This window comes from Castanea sativa, chromosome 2, assembly GCF_040712315.1.
Source record: "Castanea sativa cultivar Marrone di Chiusa Pesio chromosome 2, ASM4071231v1".
In the NCBI taxonomy this organism is placed as follows: domain Eukaryota; kingdom Viridiplantae; phylum Streptophyta; class Magnoliopsida; order Fagales; family Fagaceae; genus Castanea; species Castanea sativa.
In genome coordinates, this window is record NC_134014.1 from 19600612 (window position 1) to 19618156 (window position 17545).

Below are 17545 nucleotides of genomic sequence, written 5' to 3' on the forward strand. Positions count from 1 at the left end.
TATTCTTAACCATAAATTTATAATTCAAATTATATGTTTAAACTATTTGTATTTATAATGATCTCCTCATTTGATTATTCTTAATCATAGATTGTAATTTTTTTTTTCTTTATTTTAATGATATGACATATATATTTGTAGTTAATTGAGATTATGGAGAATCTTGATCATAATAATGAGTCCGGATCAAATCCTAAACGAACTCGTATCGAAGTGGATGTTGCAAATCTTCCCACGGATCCTGGTTTAAGAATAAAAATTTGTAACTATCATCCTAATGAAAGAGATCAAATTAGAAGGCATTATCTACAAAATAAACCTTGTCAACCAGTTGATCATGATTTTCCAATCTTGTCTTTTAATCTTGCCCCCCCTGACCTAAATTCCTGACTCCGCCAGCATGGGTAACGTGATCATACATGAATTGTGCGAACAAACATGATAAGATTAGGATGGTGTATGATGATGAGATGAAATTATTAATAATATATAATGAACATGTTGTGATGTGCTGAAATGCAATGATATGATAGTGTGTGTGGATGCTTATATAGGATAGCCCAATATAGGACTCCTTGATAGAACTTGGCTATGAAACACAATGAGTGGAGGTCCGCTTATGGGCTTGGCAAACTTGAGTACATAATGCCTTTTTATCTCATACCCTAACTCCGAACCCAAAGTCTAGTGTGAGCCCTTTGTAAGGAGCCCAAATTGGTTCTTGGACCTAAACCAAGCAGCAACTTCTAACCCTCTGCCTTTTACTCGGCTAAGGAGTATTTTCAAAGGGCAACAAAAGGCGTACTCCCAAGGGCAACACCGCATTTGTGTGGCAGTGAGCCCACAATTGGGTTTTGGGCGAGTGTGATTGTAAGCGTGTGTTCGAACTATGAAGAAGAATTGACGAATTTCAATAGAATATGCTGCAAATTGTGTGTGTATGTGTGTGTGTGTGTGTTTTTTAATGTTTTAAATTTCACAATCTTGTGATGATATGTGTTAGTTAGAACTTTTGATATATTTTGATTGAGAAATTGTGAAAATTTTGGTAAGCTCGGGTTCTTTGTGTTGCAAGTTATAATGTTTTTCTTTATTAAAAAAAAATTATTTTACCTTTAACAATATCGTGATGACATATTTTTTTAATTGATTTGATTTTTTGATATATTTTTATTGAAATTTTGTTAAAAAGTTATGAGCAGAGTGCTTTGTGTTGTGATGTTTCTTACAATCTACTTTAACTTTCACAATTTTTTTTTTTTTTTTTGTTGAATTAACTTTCACAACATTGTGGTGAAATCTGTTAAGCTAATTTGATTTTTTGATTGAGAAATTGTAAAAAAAAAAAAAAAAATATAAGCAAAGTGCTTACCAAAGTTCTTGTGCTATTTTTTTTTTTTTAAACTTTGAAAATATTTAAATGATTTTTTATTCCTTTATATATATAGAGTTTCATTGTGAAATTGTGAGTGTTTTTAAAATTATATGAACATTTATATGTTTATCTTTTTTGGAAACTATAATGTATTTTCTACCTTTATTTTATATGACTCAATTTTTGAAGACCATGTGAATACAAGAGCATTAGATCTTCCATTACAGATTTTAAGTTGTTATGAAAGGTTTTTGGTAGGTTTTTTTTATTAAAAAAAATATGTGTGGAGATATTGAATAAAATGATATGTGTTGATATTATTGTAAAGGCATTTCATTTTTATGGAATTTAATTTCTATTTAGTTTGTTAGAAAAATTATTCATATTAGTAATAGTTGATGGTGCTACGTATGTTCCAAATGCGCTTGTGGACAATAGAAATTGACAAAGTATTACCATTTTTTTTTATTACAACTAGACATGTGACCGTTATTTGGCATATTCCTCTATTTGTTTTTGTCTTGGTTTGGGCAGTTAGTTGTTGTTTGGTTTGTGAGGATTGAGTGGAGCTACTTGATTTGCTTACTAGTAACATGGGTATTTCATTTTGATGGTTATTTGGTGTTTTACAACTTGGTATTAGATTTTGATGCAGCATAATAGTTTACACGAAATGAAACATGCTTGTTTCAAGAAAATAACCTCGTATCTATAAAAAGTTCATTGAGTCCACAAAGTGACAAATCTTGAAGTCACCAAAGAAAACATATGGAGAAAAAAATCCAAATTTATTTAATGTAAATAATGAATTTTTAAAAACATTTATAGACTTAATTAAAGGCACTATAAAACTTGACTTATAAGAAAATATATTTTAAAACAGATCTTAATGAATAATAGGACTCTAATTTGACTTAAAAAGGATTAGAAACTCCTAAAAAATTAAAATAATTACCATAAACCTAAAATTTTAAAAATTACATAAAAATGGAAAAATTAACAAATAACAGAAATCTAATTATAGATTCTGTTCTACATCAGATGGAATGTGAAGCTACTTAAGATGCTTACTTTTGCTTAGACATGCAAAACGGATCGAAATTCGATAAGCTCGAATTTTTTGGCCTGAATAAAAAACGGGTCAACTCACAACCCGCCCATTTTTTGCCAATCAACCTAACCCGACTTGGCTAACCCATGACCCGACCTATTTTTTAAACTTTTTTTTCCCTAAAAAATATTTAAAGTACATGGCATGGTGCTAGGTGAATAACAATAACATAAAGACAAAACGCACTACTGTGTGCCCCATTTATTTATTAAAAAAAGAGTTAAATGAAAGGAAAAAAAAAATACAAAAGGCAAAACCAAAGCATCTACAAGACTAGAACTTCTATACGTCTATAGTACTGTCTACACTACTAAGTGCTCACTGTCTAACAAACTAACACTAACTAAGTTAAATACTAAGTACCAGCCAGCTAGAAATCTGAGACTAAGTTATTAACTATTAGCAACACTTAGTCTAAATCCAAGTGTCCAACTAGCACAAAACACAACAAAAGTAAAAGCAGGAATTTGTGTACTTAAGAAGATTGATGACTTAACATGATCCATGACATTTAGTTTTTTTTTTATTGATGTTTTTTTATGGGAATGATATTATTAGTGAACTTTGAATATATATATATATATATATATATATATATATATATATATATATATATATAAGATAAAATTTCTACTTTAATCTAATCTAAATGTATATGTGTGTAAAGTTCTCTTCTGAAAACTTGAACCTCGACTCAAAACCCCCGCACCCCACAAGCTTCCTTTTGAAGTGTATAAACTTAAATAAATACTTTTTTGTGCTCCTTAGGATCTATCTCTCTCTCAATTTGTATATTTGTAATTATAAGTATTCTAGCTGTGAGTTGTTAATAACATTACATGGAAGATTTTGTTATTATGACTATAAAGAATTTTAGTCATGCTCAAAATTGTCAGAATTGCAAGAATATGGAAAGTTTTATATTTTTTGGTTTGTTTGTTTTTTTCTTTTCACATGTAGAATAGTATGTTAGTAACAAATTATCTAACAATAGTAGATGTCCACTTAACCCAAAAAAAAAAAAAACAAAACAAAACAAAGGATATTAGACTATTGGGTGCAATGATTGATTTGATTCATTCTCTCTAAAAAATTGACATTTATTTGATTTTTTCTTTTTTTTTTTTAACATAAAAAAATACAGGTCAACCTGACCCAACCCATTAATAGCCCGTTTAAAATAGCCATTTTTTGACCAAGTTCGTTTTGGCCTGCAACCCAATTGACACGACCTGACCAAACCATTTGCCATGTCTACTTTTGCTATGTTATATATATATATATATATATATATATATATATATATATATATTTTTTTTTTTTTTTTTTTTTTTGTAAGGACATAATTCGAGCCCCTGACCCACAATCCGAAGAGAAAGGGCTTGAAAGACCTTTTTACAATAAATTTGTAAAAAATGGGCTTGAAGTCTAGGTTCTAAAGATGGTTAAACAACAAAGAAAGATGAGCTTTGGGCCCTATGGCACAAGTAAGGAATTGTGTCCTTACATATATATATGCATTTTTATGTGGTTACTAGTTGATGGTGGTCATATTAATGCATTATATGTAGGGTGAATTATTTTTTATTTTTTGATGACGTGAAACTTCACTAAGGCCAAGCCTTTTGGACTCTCCCCTAAGGAGAGTAGTACAGATACACGAACTCACCCACAAAAACCATGTATCAAATATTCCAAGAGACTCTTGGTAAGTTTTAAGGGATTGAACTTAAGATATCTGGGTCTACAACTCATTCTAAGCCTTCAATCACTAGGTTGCACCCTAACAAGATATGTGGTGAATTCTGTAAGGTGAATGCATGAAAACGTTTTGATGCAAATTGGATGATTGAGTAGAAAATGATTTTTAATATTTTATGGTGTTTCCCCTTTCTTAGTTGAATTAGGATTTTATTTCCCTTTTCTAGTTAAATTAGGATTTTAGATCATATTCTTTCTAGTTTTTTAGTTAAAAAAGCATTTTTCTTTTCTTTTCCTTGTTAAGTGCGTAATTGCTCATTTTCTAGTAGAAGAGAGACTTTATTATTTCATTTTCTAAAAGAAGTAGGATAAAATCTCTTCCTATAAATAAATTTTGGAAGGAGGTGGTGATAATTAAGTTGTTATTAATAAAAATTTATTTTGAGAGATTTTCTCTACTCTTTTGCCTGCTAGCCTAAAGTTTTTGTAGAACTTAAGTTTTGTGAAAGAGTTGTAATTATTGTATGTTACAGATTTTACTTCTACACACTTATGCTACATCAATTGTTAATAGAGCTATTTCTCAAAAAAAATAAAAATAAAAAATTGTTAACAGAGCCACATTATCACTTTGAAAACCTATAAAATTTTTCTGAACTATTAGTTTGAGATGAATTTTTCTATAATCATTTAATTTTTCGTCCGAGGGTCAGTAATGGCATCACAACCTCACATTCAACATACATTTGAAAGTTCTTCTGTTGGTGGAGGTGATAAGGTACTTGGACCTCTGCAAGGATTAAGATTTGTTAACTTTATGATTCATAATTATTTTATTGACCAATCTCTAAAATCTGGAAATATTTTTCGCTATATTGTACAAAATCACAAGAATAGTTTCATTCGAGTCATAAGACAACTAGTAGTTGCCCGACACGTACATCATCATATTATCATGTTCACACACATGATTCAGGTACATAATCTCCACTAAGGGTGTGAAAGGATGCATTTTATGTTGTTGTAGTTCCTTTGTCATTCCATTAGCATATTATATATATGTTATTCATGTCACTTATGCTAATTGTGTTTAATAGTACTAATTTAACTAATTTTGGATTTTTCATCATTTGCATTATATGTATTTTGAATTTAAATATATGCATGTAAATTTATATGTTCATTTTCAAAAAATATTGTCTATACCCATCCAAGAGAATTTCCTGAAAAATTGGCCGATAATGCATTTTGAAAGAATTCATAACCAAACATATATAATTACTTTTTAATAAAGTTTCAGTATAATACCAAACACAATTTTTTATTTAAAAAAAAAACATTCTGCAAGAATATATTTTTTTAAATGCATTCCTCTAGAATAGATTCTTGATAGTAAAGTCATCAAACGCCCCCCATAAACGGTGTAATAATTCATGACATCTTTTGTAGTTCGCCTTGCACCATACGATATATTTACATAATCATTTTTTTTTTAAATTTGATAATATATTTACATAATCATTTTTTTTAATTTGATAATATATTTACATAATCTAACTAGTCAACATCCATATCATGAAATAAAACAGTGTGAAAAAAATAATAATAATAAAATAATAGTAACATTTTTCATTGTCAAGCTAGTGTCATTCATCTTGTGAATTTTTCATTGTTCTTGTGAGGTGTTACCCATTATGTATGATTCTCATTCCTTAAGAAAAAACGCTCTTCTTCTTCCGTAATTGGAGATTCTAATATACTCCTGTCCTGCATCACAGCCATACATTGACAATGGGCCCCTTCTTTTCAACATTAGACCTGAGTCACCGGACCATCTTTACATGGTGGTGATGTGCATTGAATCTTTACTTGTAATTGATAGAGCCATGTAATTGAACCTTTTAGGGTGTGAAATATTATAGGCAAGTTGTTTCTCTAGGGGAAAATCAGTGGGAGGGTGAAGTGGTCATTGGCAAAAAGGTGTTGTCAATCAATACAAAAGAGTGAAGAAACAAAATCATGTTATTCCCTCATATTTTTAAACCAATAGCTTTGTCTTGTCCCCATCCATCAACTCCATCTCTCTCTCCGTCTCACTGTCAACCTCTAACTATTACCACAAAAGCCCTAAACAATTTCCTTTCCACTTACCCAATAATGAATAAACATTAATCACCCTTCTCATCCTTCTCTCTCTGATTTAGGCCTACTAGGAACTCAGCTCTTTTTGGGTAAGTAGGATTTAAGAGGTGTTATAAAAAAAAAAGTAGGACTTAAGTAAGAGGAACTCGCTTGCTTCCCCTTTTCTAGGAAAAAAAATTCTTTAAAAAAAAACCAAAAAATCAAAAATCAAAAATCAAAAATCAATCTGCCCAAATTTCTCGAAATTGTTTTCGGAAAACAAAGTTTGCAAAAGCCAACCAATATCGTAAGCCTTTCAAGGTTTCTAGGATTGATCAAAGAAAAGACTCAAAGAACCTCAAAGCAAAACAAAAAAAAATAAAAAAATAAAAAATAAAAATAAAACATTAAAATAATCAGAGTGTAGCCCTACTATTTCCCCTTCCTATATATCATCCCCATCATCATCATCTTCTTCCTCCTACTCCCAAATCCTCCTTATTTTCTCTCTCTCTCTCTCTCTCTCTCTCTGTTTATAACTCTTATTTCTGTCTTTCGGTCTCTCTTTTTCCCACTCCCATGACATGATTGAAATCCAGAAACAGTCCAGCTGAAATATACTTGGTGTATGTTGGTGATCAAAAAAGACTCTTTTTTATTTTTATTTTTTTATGTTCCATTAATTTCTTCATGAACAGTCAGCAGTACCAAAACTAGTTTCAATTTGTCTCTTCATCACATCACTCACACCCCAGATCTATCTTAGATCTAAACTTCATCATCTCCTTTAGTCTTTCCCTTTTTAGTTCTTTCCTAACTTCTAAGCACTTGTCTCTCAGTCTAACCTTCCTCCACAAAACCTAGCTACCTTAAAAGAAAAAACAGAAAACCCCTTTGACCCAAAAAACTAGAAAGAAGAGACCCAAATCTCAGTAGCTAGCTAGCTACCACTTCCAAGATCCAAGAAAACAAACTAAAACCCAGTAAAATTCCTCCATACCCTATGGATTCACTTCGCGAATTTGACACCTCAAACGGAGACAGCGCAAGCATCAACTTCTGCACCAATACCATCACAACCACTCACCACCACCATCACCAAAACATAAACACAAGCATGAACATCTCACCATTAACAAACGTAGGTGGAGGAATGGCATCATCCTCATCTCCACCAGCATCTTCATCTACTGCTACTTTAAGCCGCTATGAGAACCAGAAGCGCCGTGACTGGAACACTTTCGGACAGTACCTGCGGAACCACCGTCCACCACTGTCACTCTCACGCTGTAGCGGAGCTCATGTGCTTGAATTCCTGAGGTACTTAGACCAGTTCGGGAAGACCAAAGTCCACACTCAGCTGTGTCCCTTCTTTGGACACCCAAACCCACCAGCCCCATGTCCATGTCCACTCCGTCAAGCTTGGGGATCACTCGATGCCCTCATCGGCCGACTTCGTGCGGCTTTCGAAGAACACGGAGGGAAGCCAGAAGCGAACCCTTTTGGAGCTCGAGCAGTGAGGCTGTATCTACGTGAGGTTCGTGATTCACAGGCTAAAGCAAGAGGGATTAGCTACGAGAAGAAGAAGCGGAAGCGCCCACCTCAGCACCCACCTAATAATGCAATGCCACCGCCTCCAAATGCGAGTTCTCACTTGTCTCAGTAAGATCAAAATCATTTCATCATCATCATCATCATCATCATCTAAAAGCTCTCACTGCATGAGAACTCACCATGTTGCTTAATTGCCTGGGAAACTAAGAAATGGGAAATGAGAACTCTCTCTTTCTCGTTATCTCCTAGTACTCTATCGTAATGTTCCACCACTTTGCATTAGTTTTTTTTTTTTTTTCAATAAGTATTTTTACTTTTTTTTTTCTCTTACTACTAGTATTATTGCATCCTTATGTAGTAAGAGTTTCTTTATGTTGCTGTTGCTTTTTTTTTTTTTTTTTTCAGAAACTATGCTTAAAATTAGTGGGTATGAAACTATTGGGTACTCTTTTTATTCTAGTAGTAATAGTCGATGGTAGTAGTTGTAGCTGTGACTTAACATATAATTTGTCATAGATATGTGTACTTGAAAGAAAGCTCATCTATGACAAGTAATAGATTTGCAGATCATGTTGAATGTCGTTTTTTTTAGTGTTCTTTTTTTTTTTTTTTTTTGGATCTTTTGGGTTTTGCATTAATTTCCGGTCTTTGAATTGGTATTGACAGATCATTCATTCAGCTGTTGAAAAGGGTGGATATAAGTAACTTTGCAAAGTTCATATTCAGCCAAAAAATAAAAATAAAAATAGAACTTTGCAAAGATCATGTGTCAGATTTGTCTAGCACTATACTTGTATATTTTTAGGTATAAAATATGTGTGGGTCACTTGCGTTTGCTTTCTCCTTTTGCTTCCTTCTATAAACTAGCTTTTCCTATGGATATAGAGTGAAGAAATAGAACAAAGCGCTAACTTCACAGTACAAAACAGTCGTGTAACAGGTATGTCTTAAGCTAAGATAATCCACTGCTTTTAGAAACTAAAAGTTCCATTGTCCAACTTCTTAATTGCAGTGCAAGAAATAGACTAGCTATGGTAGCTAGGCATTGCAATTTGCAAGCTCCTTTGTCTTCACGTCTCAGCAACTCCTCAGGATCGGTCTTTGTCTTCAAATAGTGTACACTATAGCCTCATTTATTATGCAAGTTCATAACCCATTTCTCCATTTCACTTGAAATGGAGAGCGCCCATTTCATAGTTACCTAAGAGTAAACATAGTACCATATCATTTAAGACAAAGTTTTGGTACACTTTTATATTTGTATCATTTCAAGTAGACAGAGTACCACATCATTTAAGACAAGGTCTTGATACACTTTTAAATTTGTACCATGATACACTTTTAAATTTGTACCATGATATACTTTTAGATTTGTATCATTTCAAGTAGACTGTGTACCACATCATTTAAGACAAGCTCTTGGTACACTTTTAAATTTGTATCATTTCAAATTGAGAGGATCATAATCATCATTATGTAAATTCATGATCCATTTCTCCATTTCACTCAAAATGGATAGGACCCATTTCATAGTTTTTAGACAGTATACAGACTACCATGTCTCCTAAATGTGTTCACGATACACTTTTAGATTTGTATTTGTATCATTTTAGAAGATAAGATCCTAATACCTTTCTCCATGACATACCATATGTCTTGAATGAAAAAGAGAATATTATTTGAGTAAATGAATCCTAATACACAGTCACTTCAAACTGGTTCTCCGATATTTTTGGCATTTCAGTATTGATTTAGATCTTGCAAAGTAAGACAAAGCCCCACCAACAAATTTTTTTTTTCATTCTAGCTAGCTACTAGAAGGAAGCACTTTTATGTTGGATAAGGGAGCTGATACTCATGGGGTAAGGTCGGGATTTGTGATAAACCAGGTGCTCTTTTTTCTTGGTCATTTAGGGGCACAATTTACTATAGCCGACAGCAAGTTGAATAGGATGGACTACTGCCTCCAATGGTTGGCCGATAGTGCTGAATGTTCTTTTTGTTTGCCATGAATTTTTATATCTTCAACATATTCAGTCAAGCTTTATTAAGGAACTCTTTTATGCTAAATGAGTTAGATCATTGTGCACGTACTTTTAGTCCATAATGATGTGATTTAAGTGATGCTAGATTCTAGAGATTTTGTTGCTTGTATCCATTTAATTGGCTTTAGTAGCCAACACTATTTCCAACTATTCATATATACAGGTCATATATATGGGATTATATCAGCCTCAGGATGCTTTCAGGTCAAAAAAAAGAGACCCATAAATAGGAAATTAATAAAACAAAAAGAGAAGAATTTATCAAAGCAAATTTTAATAATACTAACAAAATTTTATAATAGTTTATTTTAGCAATGAGCTTACTTTATAGCTGCCTATCTATAATATCTAAAATTTTTATTACAGTAGGCCATCATTTATCAAATTTGGTTATCATTAATCGTCAGATTTTGTTTACGGTTGTAATGGGGCCCGTTGATATTGGAGCTACTTTTTTTTTTTTTGTATTTTTTGATGCATAATTAGAATCAACACAAGCATTATGGATAAAATCATTAAAGTGCTTGGATGCTAAGAAATAATAATTGGCATAGTGGATAATAATGTTATATTGGTATGATGCTTGTCAATTAAATGGATCTGTGATGTGTGGCAAAGACACATACACTGACACACACACTCATATTGGCTTGGGTTCTCTAGGGATATCAACATTGTTTTGTTTTGGAGTTTAATGTTATTTTGTCAGCTTAATTTCTTGCTTCATCAAGCAACAGTGATTTTTCGGATTTAGAACATATTTCTTCATCTTTTGTGGCCATTCATTTGTTATACGTCTTTTGGTTAGATTAAGGAGTTATTCGTTTTGAATAATTGTGCCTTCAGACGTATAATTTCTTGTTTGAATTGAGATTATGCCGCTTTTTTTTTTAATAGTACAACATGTCTATCATCTTGACTAAACAATGCGTTGGTGGAATTAGAAAATTAAGGTATCAAATTATAGGAGTTAAATTATATTCAACGTTCTAAGGATTAGATTACAAGCTAAGCTATCAAAATCGTTTTGATTAAGTGTACTAAGAAAAACAATTCATAAATCACTGTCTTCTTTTGAGAAGAGTAATTCCCTCCTTTATATGGTCGAAATTGGATAAATTAATGGGGCTGGCCTAATTCTGATAATAACCTATACCTCCGGTTCAACTACTCTATAAGGTTGGTTTCTCTATCCTTTTATTTTTAGTGACTCAAGGTGACTTTGAAGAGGCACCATATTGAAGGTGACTTTGAAGAGGCACCATATTGAAGATTAATGTCTGATCCTTTTTTCTATTGAAATTTACTGTCTCTATATCATGATTTACATAGTTATAAGTGATTAGCCGCGAGAGGCAAATGTCATGCCTAAGCAGTTGGTTTAAATAACCTTCACCTTCATATTCCATTATAATTCTTGTGTCTTAATTGTTTCTTCCAAACTTCTATGCGAAATTTTTTTCAAATTTAATAGCTTTTGTTATGCCTCTGAGGGTTTCTTGAAATCAATGATCAAGTAAATCGTCTTTTCCTTGTTAATAGGCTTCTGCAGTTATTTTTAATTTTATTTTTTGAAGTCTTTTTTTTTTCTTGCTCTTGAATTGTTTGGTTGGAAGATATATGTTTCAGTGGACCCTGACATTGTCCGTGATATAAAGGCACTCTAAGCTAGATTAACTGAAAATTTCTGGTGAATGCGATTGGTTATGAATAAACCATATATTTTTAAGTAGTACAAACACAAATGGCAAAAATAGCTAGATAAGTATTGATGTCATCTTCTTGTAATATAATGGTAAAATCACAAAAAAATTTAATTTATAACTCTAAGCAATATTATACCAACCAATAGTTTTTAATTGAATGCAAATTTTGACAAATATGCCGTTAGATTATATTATTTTTGTATATTCTCCATGCTTGCAAAATTTCAAGGTGATCAAAAATCAATAGCCATGTCATTAATCAATTATTTAAATTCAAGTTTTTGTAGTTTGAAATAATGTATAAAAGATTAGTTAATGGATCAAATTTTAAATTACATCTAATTGACATGAAATGTGGCATGCACGTTATGAACATATAGAAAATGTAATTCAACAGTTGGATTTTTAAAATATGAATTCAATAATAAGTTATTGCATGGTATAACATTACTTAGATTTACACCAAGTGTAACTTGAGCTCAATCCTATATGTATATTATTTGAGAATCAATTTTAACTAGTATTTTTAAAATATTTTAACTTATTTTTATTTATGTAATAAAATTAGTTATATAAAAATAATTGAGTTTCAAATTTTATAATATACATACATAAATATATTTTCTACAATGTTTTTTTTTCATTGTAATAAGTGGGGAAGAGAGATATGAACCCAAATTCTCGTTCTTGGGAGAATTGAGTTATGCGGCTTATTTTTTTGTGGATTAAGGTTTTGTCTAAATAAATTTGAAGGAATCCCTTCCACCTAATACGTGGTGATCTTATATTTAATTGTGTATCTTAATCACATGATTCACATTAAGCAATTTAAAGATATAACATGACTATAAAAAAAGTAATGGATTTGAAAAAATCGATTTATTGCTTATTTAATGTTTAGAGGGGTAATCAAAACACAATAATGAGCTTTTAAAAAATTATTGCGTTAAACAAGGAAAAAGAAAAAAGAAGGCGGTTCAATTACATTCCTATTGACCCTAAGCTAAACCTAGAGTAACAGTAATTATTAACAATTAAAAAAATAGGTGGAATAAAGACCATATAGAAATTCATGTTTGTGAAAGGATTTCAACACCCATTCATAGTCAAGTTCAATTACATTCCCACTTGGACGTGCGAAAAAAAAGTTATTAATTTTTTTTTCTTTTTTTTGTATTTCAGGTCCTTTATTTTTATTAGTTTGGGGTTTACTCTCTTATAAATACTCAATAGTAAAAATGTAATCAACAAGGTTTTTCCTCCTTGGATGTAATCCACGAGGATGAATCACATAAATCCCCCATTTCTTTCTCTTGCTTCCACTTTGGCTCTCTTTACATTACTTTATTCTTATGATAGTATTGAGCTATCTTTTCCAACATGGTATCATAGATTTACTTTAGTATAGTCCAAGTCCAATCTTACTTGGTGTGCAAGTAAAAAAATACATACTTGTATTGCAAGTTTTCTTATTCATATTAGTTTAATGTTTAGCCTCCCATAAATACAATGATATGTATTCATTGTAATACACATAATTTCGTAGTAAAGATGTAGTTATTAAGAGATTTCTTCCATGAACGGAGACTATTACGAATGCAATGCTTTCTCTATTTCATTCTTAGATCTCTTTCCTTTTGTTGGGTATTGTGAGTGTCTCACATTAAATAACAATGAAAAAAGTGAGTGGTTTATCTAACATAGTTGGATTTAAACTCATAAGTTTAAATTTTTGATATAAGTGGCATCCCTATATGTTATATTAACTCCTAAATTAGAATCTCCACACAGTGTTCTCTCCCCAACATGCATGTGGTATCAAAGTTCAAGATAATGTGTGACAAGGTGTTTGGGATCTCTTTCACAGTTGGAGCGGGGATAGGGCAAGCCTAACAGGCCAAACAAAAGAGTAATACCAATGGACTTAGACCATGGTGTAGCGCAAGGTTCCCATGGACATGAACATGTGGGTCAGTATCTATGGATGAGCATGTAGGGTTAACATGTGGTTATTATGGATGATGTACTGAAAGCCCGTGGATAATGTGCTAATGATGGAAAAAGCCCATACAGAAAGGAAAGTTAGTAAGACTTGTTCGTAGCTCACAGAAATAGTGACTCACATATGAGAATTGAAGGAAATTGTTGGATCTACACGTGTAATTGAAGTCGTGGAATTATAATCAAAGAGTGAGTGATTAATATAACATAATTTGGCTAAACTCATAAGCTTAGCTTTTGAATCACGCGGTGTTCATATTTGTTATATTAAATCCTCAATTGGAATCTCCTTGAGGCGTTGTCTCCCCTAACACTTTTGCTTTGTCATTTACAAATTTTTCTATTGTTCTATTTCCGCGTGTTATCAGAGCCAAATGTTAATCCTCAAGCGAACCCACAATCCAGTTTCTCAGTTTTCTTTTAAGTTGTGACCGTATAAAACTTCAACCACCCAATTGGCCAAGCATCAGGGAACTTGTTCCTTCCAATGCTGGACAATGTGCATGGCCCTCATAGAATAATTCGCTTAAGGTGCTTAAGTTTAAATATGGCTGTTTGCATCATAATGCAAGGGACTGGATCATAGAGCATATTGAAAGAAAGAAGCTGCCATTTGTTATCTTGAAGAAGGTCTTCCTTACCTTTTGAGTTTGATTCCAACTCGGCCTCGTGCAAGCCATCTTGGATCCGCTTATTTATGGTCTCCAACCTCCATGCTTGTTTTCTAGTGTATTATTAGTACCAAAATTCTGTGGCCTATCTTTAAATCACTAGACAAAGGTTCTCTTTCACCATTGTTATCAGCCACTCTATGCGATCATCCTCCTTTATTCCCTTCCGTGGACAGCATATGGACAATTTCATACGCTTCTTTCTCAAATCAACCTCACACGTGTCTTTCTCAAATCTGAAATTTAATTTTCTCATCACAAGGCAATCATGGCAATTAATTTCAACTACATTAAATGGGCACGTGCATCTTTCATCTTTCTTCTTCACCGGTTTTTTGTCATTACTTCGAATCACCTTTCATGTACATCTTGTATGAGCATCACAAACCATGTTAATCGGTAGTCTCCTCTATTGGGTTTCTTTTGGGTCATGCATCTTTATGTCACATTATTCAGATCACGCCTCTGATCGTAGTCACTATTGGCTTTGTCTCTAGTCATGTGTCTCTATCATCTTCAAGTTGATTTTTTCAGACAACGGCTCTTGTCAGGAGCCTTCAGTGCTGATCATTCAAGCCTCAAGCATCGTGTGCATCTAGCCTTTGTTATTGTTTGTCATATGCATTTCATTTGTTCCACATCTAATTTGATCATACTTTCCTTCAATGTCTTACTTTTTTTCTTCAAACTCTAGTTGTCTCCAAGTTTACACGTTGAGTTTGAAGAGTGATGTTAAGGATATCAAGGCTCATCCCTAGTTAAATCCAAGTCCAATCCCAACTGGTGTAGAAGCAAAGAACTCATAATTTTTACTTGTATTACAAGTTTTTTTTTTCCTATTAGTCTAAGTTTTTTCTCTTACAAATACCTTGCCATGCATTCATTGTAATACAGATATATAGTTCCATAGTAAAAATGTAGTTATTAAAGGCTTTCTTCCATAGACGTAGGTCTCATGCTAGGCAATGTAGATTGTGTTTGGTTAATTGATTTCCGGAAAACACTCTCAATGTTTGCAGGTGTTTGGGATGACTAAAAATGTTAGTTAACCATAAATTATATTCTAGTTGACTATAAAATAAATGTACTTATGGTGGAAATTTGTTTAAGCTTTCATTTTTTGTAAACTAATTTCCGCCTCACCCAAAACTCATCAACCGAACCTCCACCCCTCATCTCCCACTATTTGCCACCCAGCCACCACCCTCCCCCCCCCCTCCCCTCCCACAAACATCCTCGGTCTCCAATCGCCAACCACTGCAACTAGGTGTCGGTCCCCCAATTACGATTTTTCTTTTAATAAAAAATTTTCCCTTTTTTAAAAATATTTTTTGTTGAACCAAACACAATCCGCATTGTTTTTCTATGCTAGTTTTTATTTATTATATTTCCAAAAATGACAAAACTTAAGTACAGTACTTTATGTGTTGTTTCTTAGGTTCTCTTCTTAAGATTTTGTCATGTGGCTACTTAACTAAAAAATACAGTTTCATTTCATGAGAAAAAATTCACATGGCAGAATCCTAAAAGGGGAAACCTAAGAAACAGCACCTAAGTATTGTACCTAATTTCCACCTCACCCAAAACTCATCAACCGAACCTCCTCCCCTCATCTCCCACTATTTGCCACCCAACCACCACCCTCCCCCCCTCCCACAAACATCCTCAATCTCTAATTGCCAACCACTGCAGCTGGGTGCCGGTCCCTTAATTATGATTTTTCTTTTAATACAAAATTTTCCCTTTTTTTATTATATATGTGCTTAGGAGATGAGAAAATGTAAGGAAGTAGTATGAAATATGTTCTCTATAGGATTTTTAGGAATGCAACCTAACATTAGGAAATATTTTCTTTCCATGAAGTATTTTCACTTGAAAATATTTTTTGTTGAACCAAACACAATCCGCATTGTTTTTCTAAGCTATTTTTTTATTCATTATATTTCCACAAGAACAAAACTTAGGTGTAGTCCCTTAGGTGTTGTTTTTTAGGTTCCCCTCTTAAGATTATGCCATGTGACTACTTAACTAAAAAATACACTTTCATCTCATAAGAAAAAATCCACATAGCAAAATCCTAAAAGGGGAAACCTAAGAAACATCATCTAAGTACTATACCTAAGTCTTACCCTTTCCACAATATCAACCTGAATGGTCATATTTATTAAACAACCTTTAATAGCTGCAATATTGTGGCTATAATCGTGAGCCATTGAGTATATGGTGCATTATTATCATCATTTTTCTAGGTAATTATTATCATCATTAACAAAATTGTCAAGAAAGTCAGTCATTTTTTCATTTTCTCATAAAAATTTTCTAAAATGGTTTTACTAATGTATGCCTAAGGACATTATGTTAGTAAACCCATATTTTATAAATTATAAAAAATAAAAATAAAAATAAAAATAAACTTCCAATGTGATTTGAAAAGCTCTTGATCCTTTTTTTTTTTTATAACAAAATTTTTTGATTTTCGAATAATTATAGAATAATCCGGAAGTACCATAAATGTGCATTTTCCCATTTTACATAATATTGGGTTTTACTAATTAAATTCATAGTAAAACTTACAATTCATATAAGATGAAAAAGTACAGATTTATGATACTCGGTCTCGGAGTATTCTATAATTTTTCCTTATTTTCTTAGTCTTTTTTTTTTTTTTTTTACCATAGATTAACCAAAGGCCGCCACTGAAATTTGGCCCTTGAGAAAGACAGACTTCTTTATATTTAGGGTAAATTACAATTTATCACCTGTAGTTTGGCTGAAATTTAAGTTGTTTACCTGTTGTTTAAAATTTGACACTTTACCCACTTGAGGTTTGATCAAAATTTAAGTTGCCTACTTGTGATTTAAAATTCTACAATGCAAGTTTTCCGATAGATAGTTTTTGATCTTATTTGATCTTGTATTTTTATGTATTTTGTGTTTTTGGAAGAAAGAGACATAAAAGTAAAAAAAAATTACATATTTAGATTTGTTTTTAACAGATGTGAGTTATAGAAATCTAACTAAGCTAACCTTAGGTGGATAAAGTGTCAAATTTCAAACTAAAGGTAAGTAGCTTAAATTTGGGCCAAATCACATGTAGGTAAATTGTAATTTATGTTGTGACATAAATGGGTTGATTTGGTGTTTTTGTGAATTATCCGCAAAATCCTGGAGGGTCAGTGTCGCTGAGATTTAATTTATAAACTTTTGACTTATTTAACATTTGTACCTTAAAAAGCTATAGTGGCTAATCTAGTTAGAAA

General features: G+C 32.1%; 1 protein-coding gene across 1 annotated transcript; it reads left to right on the forward strand.

Annotated features, from left to right (window-relative positions):
• Positions 1-6779: 6779 nt before the first annotated feature.
• On the forward strand, positions 6780-8432 carry LOC142623586 (protein LIGHT-DEPENDENT SHORT HYPOCOTYLS 4-like). Its single transcript, XM_075797025.1, has one exon. It carries the CDS (start codon positions 7312-7314, stop codon positions 7972-7974), a length of 663 nt encoding a protein of 220 aa, XP_075653140.1. The 5' UTR covers positions 6780-7311; the 3' UTR covers positions 7975-8432.
• Positions 8433-17545: the final 9113 nt, after the last annotated feature.

What these genes read in the sequence shown, in the direction of transcription:
- LOC142623586 (XM_075797025.1), top strand. Translation starts at nt 7,312, where the DNA reads ATGGATTCACTTCGCGAATTTGACACCTCAAACGGAGACAGCGCAAGC.